This window comes from Hibiscus syriacus, unplaced genomic scaffold (genome assembly GCF_006381635.1).
Source record: "Hibiscus syriacus cultivar Baekdansim isolate YM2019G1 unplaced genomic scaffold, ASM638163v2 tig00007895_pilon, whole genome shotgun sequence".
Lineage (NCBI taxonomy): Eukaryota > Viridiplantae > Streptophyta > Magnoliopsida > Malvales > Malvaceae > Hibiscus > Hibiscus syriacus.
Genome location: NW_024062147.1, coordinates 593,118 through 605,721, shown reverse-complemented (window position 1 = coordinate 605,721; position 12,604 = coordinate 593,118). Strand labels below are relative to the sequence as shown.

The window sequence follows — 12,604 nt, the reverse complement described above, 5'->3', positions numbered from 1 at the left end:
TGATTCTAAGATATTTTTCTTTATTAAATATATTTAGCCATAGATTTTTCTTGTGTACCATACTGCCATTACCATAGATAATAACTAGGCAGTATGTTGCATTTTTTTAGAATTCACAATTTAAAATTGTTTATATTTATAGAAGTGTGTAGAAATTCATTCTTTATAAAATATAATTAAATTGAACTGAATTAAACTGAGTTAATTCGATTAAGTGAATTTGTTAATATATTTTATTTAGACATTTAATTTAGTGTTAATTTATTGAATTAAATTAAAATTATGATTAAATTAATTGAATGTGTAAGTATTGGGGATCAAATGTCTAATTATATCAATTTTACTAGTTGTCACGTCAACACTTCCATTAAATGTTAACGACATATAATTTGATTGAAACCATTTAAATAGTTATGTGATCGTATTTACAAAATTGAAAGTATGATGGTTATATCAACACTAACCCCATAGTCAAGTGGTCACTTTAGTAGTTTACCCTAAATATATATAGGCAAAATACAAAAATTAGCCCATGATATTTATCAAATGGTCATTTTGGTCCCTTTTTTGAAGCTCTAGCCCCCAATATTTTATTTTGAGACAAAAAATCCCTTTATAGATGAAAATTGTTATTAATAAATGGATGAGCATCCAAAATAAGGGTCTTTTATCCTAAAATGAAATGTTGAGGGCCAAAATACTTTAGAAAAAAAAAGAATAAGGACCAAAGTGACTATTCGAACAGATGTAGGTGTATTTTTTTACCTAAAATGAACCATTATGGTTAAAATGCTCTAAAAATACAAATTGGAATGACTATTTTAATAAACATTGGGGACTAATTTTAACATTATGCCATATATATAATTATTTGATTTTTTTATAGACAATTATTTGAATTTTATCGTTTTCAATCAACATGCATATTTGTATTCACATATTAAAAACACCAATGTGCATTGTTGGGAAAAGGGTAATAAAATAAGGATTAGACGATGGAAACTTTGTATGTAGGGTTTGGACATGAGTATTGTCTCAAGATTCCTTTTGTTTCTCTCTAATAATAATGCTTCACAGACACATCCCTTTGTTATCCCATTCATACACTCTTCCTCTTGTCTAGTGATGGATTGAGTGACCGGTGAAGTAGTCACTTCCCTGAAAATTTAAAATTATCATATATTTTAGATTTTTTATATATATTTTTATTGAAAATACACTTTTATCTCTAAAACATCCTTTTAAAAATTTACCCCTTACATAAAATTTTACATTAATCTATGCCCTTGTCCCTTTCCCTTGGCTTCTTTACCCAATAATGTGCTTAGCTCTTTTTATATAAGAAAATTTCTTTTTATAATAAATATCTTATTTTTCGATTGTTTTGCTTTAAAAGTGTTTTTAAATATATAGGGTCTTAAATCAATAAAATTTTGAAACATTGTGGGTGAAAAAATATTTGAGAAATGCATGTGTTGAAAAATTAATTTGTCCGTATGGGTCATAGAAAATTGTATGAAATTCGTCATGTTTTATGGAATTCGTTATTTTCATCCGACGAGTTCCAAATACCCTGTAGTAAATAGCATAGACTGCAAATTGTTGAACTATCTGAACTAGTGAAATGACCAAGAAGAGGTGAATTGACAATTAAAATATTAATGGAAGCTTTTTGCAGGAATATGAAAAATTGACACAAGCAATTTAGAGTGATTTAACTTCCTTAATTAAGTCTACATCGACTATCTTAACTTCCACACTAAGGATTTCAACAAATTTACTAATTTGTTCAAACCTTTTAGGACAAGATGTAAACTTGCAACACACTTAGACTTATACCCCCAAAGTCTCAAGTATACAACACTTCCTAAGAATAAATTACAAATAGTAAACCATGAAAAATCCCTTACAACGAGTGTGTTTACACAATTCAAAACAAATAGAACACTTAAGAAAATGAAAGAAATAAGTACACACGTGTTCTCGAAAGCCAAAGGAAAATTTGAGAATGTTGACTTGATTTTTGACTCTATGTGATTGCTTTGGTTTTCTCTTTGATCTCTTGTCTTCACATATGACTTGAAATCTTGTTTTTATACTCCCTCATTCAATTCGATTCGTTTGGGTTGTTGTGGGACTTAATAGAGTGTTGGGATGAAGTTTCCCAAAATAAATGTTTCCCAGACGACTTGAGTGTCGATACTCGAGCTTGGAGTATCGGTACTACCAACGTTAAATATAAAAATATAGTTGTTTGGGAAGGGGGTATTGGTACTGATCATTGGAGTATTAATATTAAAATGGTATATTGGATTTTGACATTCTTAAAAATATAAGGGAAGTATCGGTATTGCCTCCTGGAGTATCGATACTAGCTGAGTATCGGTACCAAAATAGCTTATTGGAATCTACACAACAAAGGGAGTATCAATAATGTTTTGTATTTTTAAGTTATTAGCATCGATACTATATCGATACCTCATGAACAATATCGATACTTCTAGGTTTGAAAATAATTTTTGACTCGATTAAAGTTCGAAACCCTTTATAAAATAGTTTCAAAATTATTTCCAATATATGCCTCAATTATTTTTAATAAAGTAAGGAGTAAAAAGGAGTTTTTTACTCTAAAACGAATTTATATATTAAAATAACCAAATCAAATATAATCTTAAAATTTTTAAATATTAAATAATTTTTGATATATCAAAATATGATTAAACACAAATTAATTTTCAAATACCTATATTTCCCCAAAACAATTTCCGTCTAAATATTTGACCAACAAAGTCGCCTTAAATCTATGTATTCTAACTTAAATTTAGTCATATTATTGACAATATTTTAATTTAATACATTTTTTATTTAATTCATATAAATTTATTTTACCTTAATTTCATTTCTCTTAATTCAATTCCAAAAAAAATTAATTAAATTAAGATACTACAAAATATTCATTAACTCAACTATATTATTTTTTCCCACTTAATTAGATTTTTTTATTAATTTGGGGTAAGTAGAAGGTAGTATGTGTTCAAATATAACCCTCAACCATTTGATATTGAACGCTTGCGTGAGCCTCTGGCATTTATAGTGTTCGGGCAAAGAATAACAACAATTTCTTTACCCACCGAGGTCACTCAATTCGTGCCCTACTTAATTAGATTGAATACTCATCTTTGCTTAAAATAAAATTAGACCAATCAAAGATCCTATTAGACATTGTTTTGAAGGATTAATATAAAAAAAGTATTCAAACTATATCGTTTTCCCCAAAGTGATGCCTAAATTTTTTTCGGTCAATCCAAGTGACTAACGTTACAAACATTACAACTTTAAGTGTCTCGGTCGTAACGATGTTAAAAGAACCCTTTAAGTAATACGTGTCACATTCTGATAATTTTATTTTAAAAAAACTTTAAAATATTATTATATTAAAAAAAAACCTTATTTTCCCCTAAAATTACAAAAAAACATAAATCCCTAACCCTAACCCTAATCTTACATCTATTGCCGACCACAGTTGTTGGCGCCGATGTCACCCTTATCATCTCTCTTGTCTGTCGTCGTCAGCCTTGCCTTCAATATAGTCGTCCGAGTCATTGTGTGTAGCAAATCGCACTGGTGTCACGATTTTTTAAACTATCGGGTTCGTCGGGTTTTGGGTGGTTGGAATCATCTTGTCATCGACTGGAGGTTTGATCGGATGAGGATCCGACGGTAATGGCGACAAAAGCGGCGGTCGATGATGGTATAGGATTGAAATTAGAGTTCTCAAAGTTTTTGGGGTTATTTTAAAGATTTTTAAAAGTTTTGAGATTTTTTAAAATATTTTTTTTATTTTTTATTTTAAATAAAATGTTTAAAATTATATAAATGCAACACATCATTTGACAAAATATTTTAACAACCATTGCGGTCAATGTGTTTAAAGTGATAATATTTATAATGTTAAATACTTAAATTAATCGAAAAAAATTTGTAGACAATTTTAAAAAAGATAATATAGTTTGAAGACCGTTTTAGTATTAAGACTTTTTAAAAAACAAGTATCGATTCAACGATTATATATGACATTATCTTAATTATTTATATATAATATATACACGTAGATCTGATCCAAGTAATCCAAGCTTATTATTAACTAGTTTTTGTTAGACTATGATTAGACGGCGAGACCAGAAATTCTCATCTCAAATTATTAATATTCTGTCCAAGCAATAAAGTTTTCTCTCCCATTCGCCATTGTTGCTAGATACACAGAAGCATGTTTTTGTGGTTGAGCTAACACTGCCCAACTATGGCAAATGAAGTTTTATCAGAGATTTCAAGCCCAAGGATGTCGTTTTCCAATGATCTCGAGGGTACAGATTCCATTGAAGAATGACACCATCAGAGATTAGACACATCGCTACTGAATTCATCGTCGGATTTCGATTTCTGCTTCGAGAATAGTTTCGTTCAAGAACTACCCTAAGCCGATGAGCTCTTCTCCGATGGCAAGATTCTACCGATCTAGATCAAGCGAAAACCTTTCGTCCCAATACAAGTTCATCGTCAACCCGAGCCGGTTCCGGTTAGTTTCCCGACGGACAACTCGGGGAAGAAAAGGTTGAAAGAATTTCTGTCGATGAGCATGGATGCCGCAGACGACAAGGCCGCATCGAAATCGTTCTGGCAGTTCAAGAGAAGCAGCAGCCTCAACTGCGAGAGCACTCGAAGCAAAAGCCTGATCCGACCACTTCAATTCCTCGCTCGCAGCAATTCGACGGGTTCGGCTCCAAATCCGAAAGAAACCCGTCAAAAACATACGTTCCTGAAACAGCCATCTTTGTCGAGAAAATCATCGGCATCGAGTACGTATTGCACTTACGGTAACTCGACACAAAGGCCGCCATTAAAGAAGAGTTGTGGAGCACATGGGAGTAGCGGTGTTCGAGTCAGTCCTGTTTTGAATCTTCCGCATCCGATCATTTCGAATGTGAGTGCGAGTTTTTTGGGGTTGGGTTCTCTCTTCTGTAATGGTAAGGTTAAAAGGAAGAAGAGATGAAATTTTTACAGTTGGGTTCCATGAAGGAGATGAACTAGATTATATCAGAAGCACATGGAGGTATCTGGTTCAAGTTTTAATGTGAGTTGAAACAATTCATGAAATGGATGATGCATATGGACTTGGCAGACCAGTCATCATGGTATTTCTCTTATTTTCACAAGTTTTGATATTCATATTGAAAGATTTTTTTTTGAGAAAATATAAACGTTTTGATATTAATATTATTGCGAGTAGTTACCGATGACCGATATTGATTGACCAAAGTGATTTTTCTTTTCTTTTGAAAAGCTGGAAAATTAGAATCACATAGTAAATGATTTAACGACTTAATCTGAAAATTTTAATGACAAAATTGATTGTAATTCAGTGATCTAAACAAAATAATGCTTAAAGTTTGTGATTGATGAAGTATTTTTTTTACTTGGATTAATGAGGTAGCTTATCCCAAATACAATGGTTTAAACATATAAAACACTATGGTGTTGGGTTGGGCTACTGGCCATCTCGATAATCAGTCACTCTACCATGCACGGCTGATGATTTTGAGAATGAACAGACACAGTATCTTATGTTATAGAGCAAACTCATAAAATTTTAAAGGGAAGGAACTTATAAAATTTTAAGGAGACGAAAATATATTATCGTTTTAAAAAACATACAAAAGATTTTAAATATAAGAGAATTTAAAAATTTCATGAATGATTGTCTCCATCCATCCCTCGAACCATTCTTGATTTTGAGTGTGATTATACACCAAAAATTTTGACTAAAATGTTATAAGAGGAGAAAACTTTGACCAATTAAAATTGTTGTTAGAGAACTCAAAGAATGGGCATAGCACCTCCCAATGGTGGTGTGCCTAAGCTCAGGGCCGGGGCTAGGACGTTGGAGGTCCTGTGCAAATTCTTAAAAAGATGTCATTTTTCGTAAAGTGAGTAATACTAATTATTGGTATTTCTCATATCTTCTTTCGAACAAAACTTTTTGGACTCCTTTTTTATAGTTTAATCATTTACGATAATACCAATAATCTTATTGTGAACTTTTTGGGGCCATTGCTATTCCGGGTCCTGTTCGGTCGCACACATTGTTCATGCCTAGCGCCGCCTCTGCCTAAGCTTGGGATGAAACCTTAATCTTCATCCATGTGGGTGACCAATTACTTTGTCCCATGAAACATGGCCGACGTGTGTATTTGAAGTTTTAAATCATAAAAGTAAAATAATTTACATATATCCTATTTTAATGTGGTTTAAGTCATAATGAATTTATGGTGCTATATTTTTTTGTAGGTTTATTTAATTTGCAGGAGTCTCTGATGGAGTTCTGATGAGCAGCATAATAATGGTGTGATCAGATCATTGATGCAAATGCTAAAACTTCCATGGGGAATCCAGAATATACATGCGTACAGACAAGGGAATTTCGTTGCACACTGGATTGAACTTTTTAAATATTATGACGTTATTAGGGATGGGCATCGGACCCGAACCCGATTAGGTCGGGTTTTTTTTAAAAAAAATGGATTCAGGTCGGGCCGGTCGGATTTTTTAAAAGATTATGTTCGGGCGGGTTGGATTCGGGTTTAAGGTGAAAAATACCCGATCCAATCCTAAAAAATATAATTTTACATGATATATTTAAGAATAATTACAATAATAATCCTTTATATATTATTTTTTAATTAAATTATTGTTTTTATTGAATAAAAATAATATTTTTATTATTTCAGGTTTAGTCGGATCGTGTTAGGATTTTATCTAAAAAAATCGGGTCGGATTCGAGTCGAATGGAGGATATATACTTTTCAGGTCAAGTCGGGTCGGGTGAAGAATGTAAAATTTCCGGGTCAGGTCGGGTTGTTCATCCCTAAATGTTATGTTGATATTAAAATTTAATGATTTTAATTTAATGTTAGAAACCGATCTTAGGTCAGTTTGTAGTGCGGGGGATTGTAGTTTAAAATTTCGAGATCCTTAGGTCGCCGGTTCGAATCCGCAGGTCTGAATTTTGAAGTTGTTTTTGATCTGGTGTTTCTTAATATTGACAATAATATACATCATTTATGTTAAACTCAATGGCAAATCAATCGAGTTATTGAAGTAAATAGATAAAAATATTAACAATTTAACCCTTTGTGGCACGTGAATGATGGATTGTGGATGACATGTAAAAGAACCATTAAATAAATAATACTTTAATCTAACACGTTAAGAAGAACTCAAAATTAAAATGTCTCATTTACTGATTTTTATTTAGAGAGTTTTATATACAATTTGTTAATATAAGGTAAAAAATGTTACAAATCGATTGTAACCGAATTTTTTATCAAAAATATAATTTTTAAGTTAGATATTATGAAATTTTAGGTTGAAATAAAAAATATTACATTCTTCATAATATTTTTTATACAAATTTATAAATTTTCCTGTTGTAAATCTTAAATCCACCATAATAATACCTTAATAATACTTTAAGACCCTATGGACGAACCCTTGGAGTAGTTCAAGTGGTTAAAAAAAGTTTATTCTACTTTGATAACCAGTTTGAAGCAATATTTACAAGGATGCATGAATTTAGATTTAGATTTTTGGAAGAAAAAAAATCTCATGAACACATCAAAGAAATAAAGGACAGTAAAAGGGGGCTTCGGAGAGAATATGATAGGACACGTTTTCATGCTCAAAGAGCAGCCTCTCCTCTCGCAATATGCGTCGACATTTCTAACTACCTCCCTTTATCTATTGCATACGGATTATAACACAGGATCACATTCTTTTAAGATTATCTCACACATTCGTCAAAACTCACAGTTTAAGTGAAACTCAAACTCTAATATTAATCAAAGTATTAATGAGTGTTTAACTAACTAAATTCAGGATCGAAATTTACTACCGAATGAAATGACACAATCAAAAACACTATCTGATTCAATCATTGTAATCACAAAATCAAATCTAAAACCATTTTCTTCTATTTAAAACCCAACACTTTACTTGCAAGTTCATTCACTTGAGATTGAAGAAGAAGAAGAAGATGAAGAATGAAGATCATAATAAAACTAAAACTAAAGCTTCCTTTTACTGAAATTACCACTTCTTTGATAAAAAAATGAAAGAAACTCCCAGTTCTTTGATTAAAAATGAAAGAAATTCCCAGTTCATAAAGGTCTGAAACTTCTCCTTCCCGCTTGTTGCAGCTCCGTAATTATCTCTGTAGAAAGCCAGTTATCAAGATCTTTAGATTCTTTAACACTACAGAGATATCGAATCAGACCAACGGTTTCAAAAGCTGCAAAAATTTCTTACCTTGCCGTTTTCACCGTTCTCCGGGACCTTGTAGGAATCCTCCGATACCTCCGATAACCACATTCCGGGAAACAAAGACTGCGACCCAATAGAAAAGATTCAAATAAATAATGAAAAAAAGGAGAAACTATTACAGAAAACAATGCCGAACTCACATCCAATTGCTTCTGAACGTGGCGTGCCCGTTTCTTCGGCCTACCCGGAGGGCGACGCCCAGTTATCGCCATGAAGTCCTGCTCGATCTCTTTCTTTGAAAGAGAGACCGAGAATTTCGGTCGTGGTCTTTTCTCATCGGCTGCAGCCGTCGAAGAAGTCGCCAACGGAGAACTATAAATGTTGTTAGTTCCTTTCCCGACAATCGTAGTCTGCCACGCGGCACGCCTTTTTCGGAGATTCCACGGCCTCGTCTCCTCCACCTCTGCCGTCGGCAATTCTTCCTTCTCTATCTCTTTTCCTTTCCGTTTAGTCTCCTTAAACTCCTCGTCAACGGGCACTTCATCTCTAAAAGCCGCACCCATAATATCATCCGCCGCCGTTTTCAGATCCTTCATGATCTCCTCTCTAACTGCCCCGATACCCTCCGCCGCCTCTCCCGTTGATATCTTCAATTGCGCCCCCCTTCCACTATCGTGTTTCTTCGGACACGACTCCGGTTCCGGCCGTCGCATTCCACCACCCACTATCGAACTCCCGAGGGATGACCGGCGTGCACGTATCACATGACGACGAGGACGACGCAATGAGTCAACGGGAGTGGAAGCATCATCGTCTAGCTTGAGATGCGTTTGATTGGTCCACTTGAAAGAAGGTAGGTTGAAATTATGCAGAGGCTTCGATCTCTCGGGTTCCATCGCCCTGTCTCTCTGATTAGAATACACCATTGATCGCATCCAAAAGATAGAGCGAGCTCAAACTTGAAAACCCCAGAAAAAGATGGATCTTTTTTGTTTAAATTCCCTTTGATAATCGCCGGGAAGCAAAGCCAGCTGATTCAGAGGTTTTGATTTATAGAATAGTGCAGGAGGGCCATTTCAAGCTTTTGACGTTTGGGTTATGAGATCCTTTAGGCTTTTTTTTTGGGGTAATATCGTGAATTTGGGAAGTCGGTGTTTCGAGTGGACTTCTTGTTGGGTTCGGCAGTGACCCATTTAAGAAAACAGAAATCAGGTTTAAACTTGTTTTGGGCCTATAGTGGTGGTCCATCTCTTTTATTTGTTTGGATAAACTATATCGTTTAAATTTTGTACATTTTTTTCTACTGAATTTAAAAAATATAATATTTTATTATTTTTATTTTTATTTAATCTATATGTAATCACTAAGAATTAACTATAATAATTAGACCTTTAATGGATTACTGGTGTAATTAAATATATAAAATTAAAAAAATAAATTACGTAAATAATCATTAATATTTAAATAAATTTTCGTTTTTCCAAATAAAGTTTACCCTTACAATCTTATATTCAACTTGTGAGGGGTTAGAAAATAACAGCAGATGCGGTTATTTTATTAAACTAATATAGATGAAGAGATTAGAAAAGCTTTATCTGATGCATTAGACATAAGTGGTTCAGTTGAGTTTGAACCCTTTAATGGCACCACATCTTATGTAGAACCAAGGAGATATGCTTCAAGCACAGAAAATATAGTTAAGTTGTTGAAAGGGTGGATGAGAAATCCCTTGAAAATGTCTGATTCTCCAGATTCTAATGAAGAAGGTACTGATCCACTGATGGAAGACAATATCAGTAAGGGGATGGCTCAGGGTTTTCGATCAGTTTTAGAGTTTGAATCTTTAGATTCTTCCATTTCTGATATGTCACCAGAGGCAACAGTGGCGGATGCACTAAGTCCCCATAGAGGCATCCTATTATTTTGGAAATGTGGTTAGATTTAGCTTAATGTGTTAAGTAAAAAAGAAAAAAAATTACAATTTTTGCGTTCCTATTATTTTTAAGAAAAAAAATTAAAATTTGGACCTCCATTCTTAAATTTCTGGATCCGCTACTGAGAGGCAAGTCTTTCACAATATGAAAGTAAGCTAAATCTTAGTGCCCGTATCCAACTTCCATAGCTAGGAATGGCTTTTTGGTGTAAATCAAGGTAAAGATTACCAACTTTGTGATTTGGCATTAGATGAACATTTTAATTTTTTTTTTCGAAAGGGGAATGAAGACCAACATAGACGTAAATGACGCTGATTCTGAAGGAAATTCTACTCTGCATTAGTCCCTTACAATATTCTGGGGTTCATCTTCACAGCAGCTTGTCTCTCCCCCCCCCCCCCCCTTTCTTATGGTCGATTCCTTCTTGCCAAAATCATATGGCTCCTACTTAAGCGAGGTGCCCAAGTAAACCAAAAAGACAAATTAGAATAAACTGCTTTCCACATTGCTGCTGCCAAGGGGAATGGACAGACACTAAAATTAACCTTCAAAAGCTAACAATAACTGATTTGTTTTACTTAATCAAGTCTTTAAATTTAAAAGTTAATAAATATAAAGTTTTTATGGTAAAAAATTATTGCTGACCATTATGATGTCGATGCGATGGTATACATTGTTAAAATGATAGTTTGTATATGAATGATATGTAAATCATCATGTGAGTACCATTGCTTGTTATCATTACAGTAGTACTTTTGGTTGCGATGCTCTTATTACAAATTCACAATTATGGTAATAGTGAATATTATTACGAGCATTATGAGTATCGTGTACAATAACGATTTTGGACGATATATTTACTGTTATATAATGATTGTTGTTATGATAACGAACTGCTATTTAAATCCTAACTCGCATCGATGATGGGTAAAAACTTTGTAAACCGTTGCACTGGTAAATTTTCCTATGAGATCTCCTTTCCAGCAGCACAAGTCTCTGGCATCACTTTCATTGGGCGATTTAATGTTAAGGATGTGTGATATCACTGACTCTTGGAACCATTGCTTAAGCAAGTCCCAATTCCAATCTCCATTCATATTAGAGACCCCTACTATATTTATACCTAATAAAAAAAAGTAACTGCTTAATTTGGGTTATATACATTTTTCTAATCAACTGGGGCCATAATCCAAATTATAATAAAGATTTATAATTGTAACCATAATACATAATAAAGACATTTTTTTTTGTAATTATTAACATAAGAAAATTAGTCACTTAATATTATCAAAAGGACCATACAAGAAAAATATTAAAAACCTAATCAAATAAGCTCGAACAAAAGGTAGATACAAATAGATTTGATCATATCGGTAAATGAATCACAAAAGGGGATCAAACTATTAAAAGACCACTGACAAACTACAAATCAGAGTCGAGTGTTGTGAAAAAACTATCCAAGAACGCATTCAAATCCAATCCGAGAGTTCAAAGCAGGGTAAATTAGCATGATAATAAATAAGCGTCATCTTGATCAGTCACGGCGATGTCAAATCTATCACTGAGAAAAAAGATAAATGAAAACAACGGTTAAACGATCGAAAATCGTACCATAAAGGTAGAGAAAAACGTGTCATAAAAACAGAGATATTAATAATTAAAAAACAAGAAAAATAAAGACAAACTATAATAAAATAAAGGAAAACAATGAGTATCGGAGGTCGATGACCAATACTAAGATTAATACCGTCGATGATCATAAAAAAGAAAAAAGAAAAGAGGCTAATGATGACGGGAAAAAAGAAAAAAAAAATTAAAATAAACCCTTTTCAACTCAAATATATTTTTTCTTTGGAAATAATAATAATATATTATTAACAACTAATAAGTATACTTTCATTTCCTAAAGTTATATCTAGTTATTGAGTGATACATTTGAAAAAATATCAATGATATATTATCGATTAGTAATATGAGTAATGCATATATATTTTATTTGAACGGTTTCATTCAAAGAAATTAACCGTGAATAGCATTGATTATAAGAAAAGGAAACACCAACAACAAGCACTTTTCTTCTTCTTCTTTCTGGCTGCATGGTTTCGTGTGTACAATCCAACAATTGGCCTTTTACTTTTAAGTTTGATAAATCAAAAAATCTGGGCATTTATAAGACTTCATGTTCACTTATTTATGTCTTTTAACTAGCTTGTTTAATGCTTCTAATCTTAAAGATGATTTAAGACATAGATTTGATTCAAAATAAAGTAAATATTTATTTCGTTAGACGTTGATGATTTATCTCTTATAATTTGAAAGAAAAATCACATCCGACAATGATATAATCGTTAGGT

At 32.7% G+C, this 12,604-nt stretch overlaps 2 protein-coding genes across 2 annotated transcripts; one reads left to right on the top strand and one right to left on the bottom strand.

Moving 5' to 3' along the window:
* Positions 1-4,636: 4,636 nt before the first annotated feature.
* On the top strand, positions 4,637-5,050 carry LOC120201619. Its single transcript, XM_039202196.1, has one exon. It carries the CDS (start codon positions 4,637-4,639, stop codon positions 5,048-5,050), a length of 414 nt encoding a protein of 137 aa, XP_039058127.1.
* A 2,993-nt stretch (positions 5,051-8,043) lies between these two features.
* On the bottom strand, positions 8,044-9,337 carry LOC120201642. The gene is made up of 3 exons (XM_039202215.1): positions 8,517-9,337; positions 8,362-8,439; positions 8,044-8,266 (listed from the first exon to the last, which is right to left on the bottom strand). Exons 1-3 carry the CDS (start codon positions 9,249-9,251, stop codon positions 8,261-8,263), a joined length of 819 nt encoding a protein of 272 aa, XP_039058146.1. The 5' UTR covers positions 9,252-9,337; the 3' UTR covers positions 8,044-8,260.
* Between the last annotated feature and the right edge of the window lie 3,267 nt (positions 9,338-12,604).

What these genes read in the sequence shown, in the direction of transcription:
- LOC120201619 (XM_039202196.1), top strand. Translation starts at nt 4,637, where the DNA reads ATGGATGCCGCAGACGACAAGGCCGCATCGAAATCGTTCTGGCAGTTC.
- LOC120201642 (XM_039202215.1), bottom strand. Translation starts at nt 9,251, where the DNA reads ATGCGATCAATGGTGTATTCTAATCAGAGAGACAGGGCGATGGAACCC. An exon ending in ACGTTCAGAAGCAATTGGAT is followed by an intron (nt 8,440 to 8,516) that starts GTGAGTTCGGCA and finishes ATTGGGTCGCAG; the next exon opens with TCTTTGTTTCCCGGAATGTG.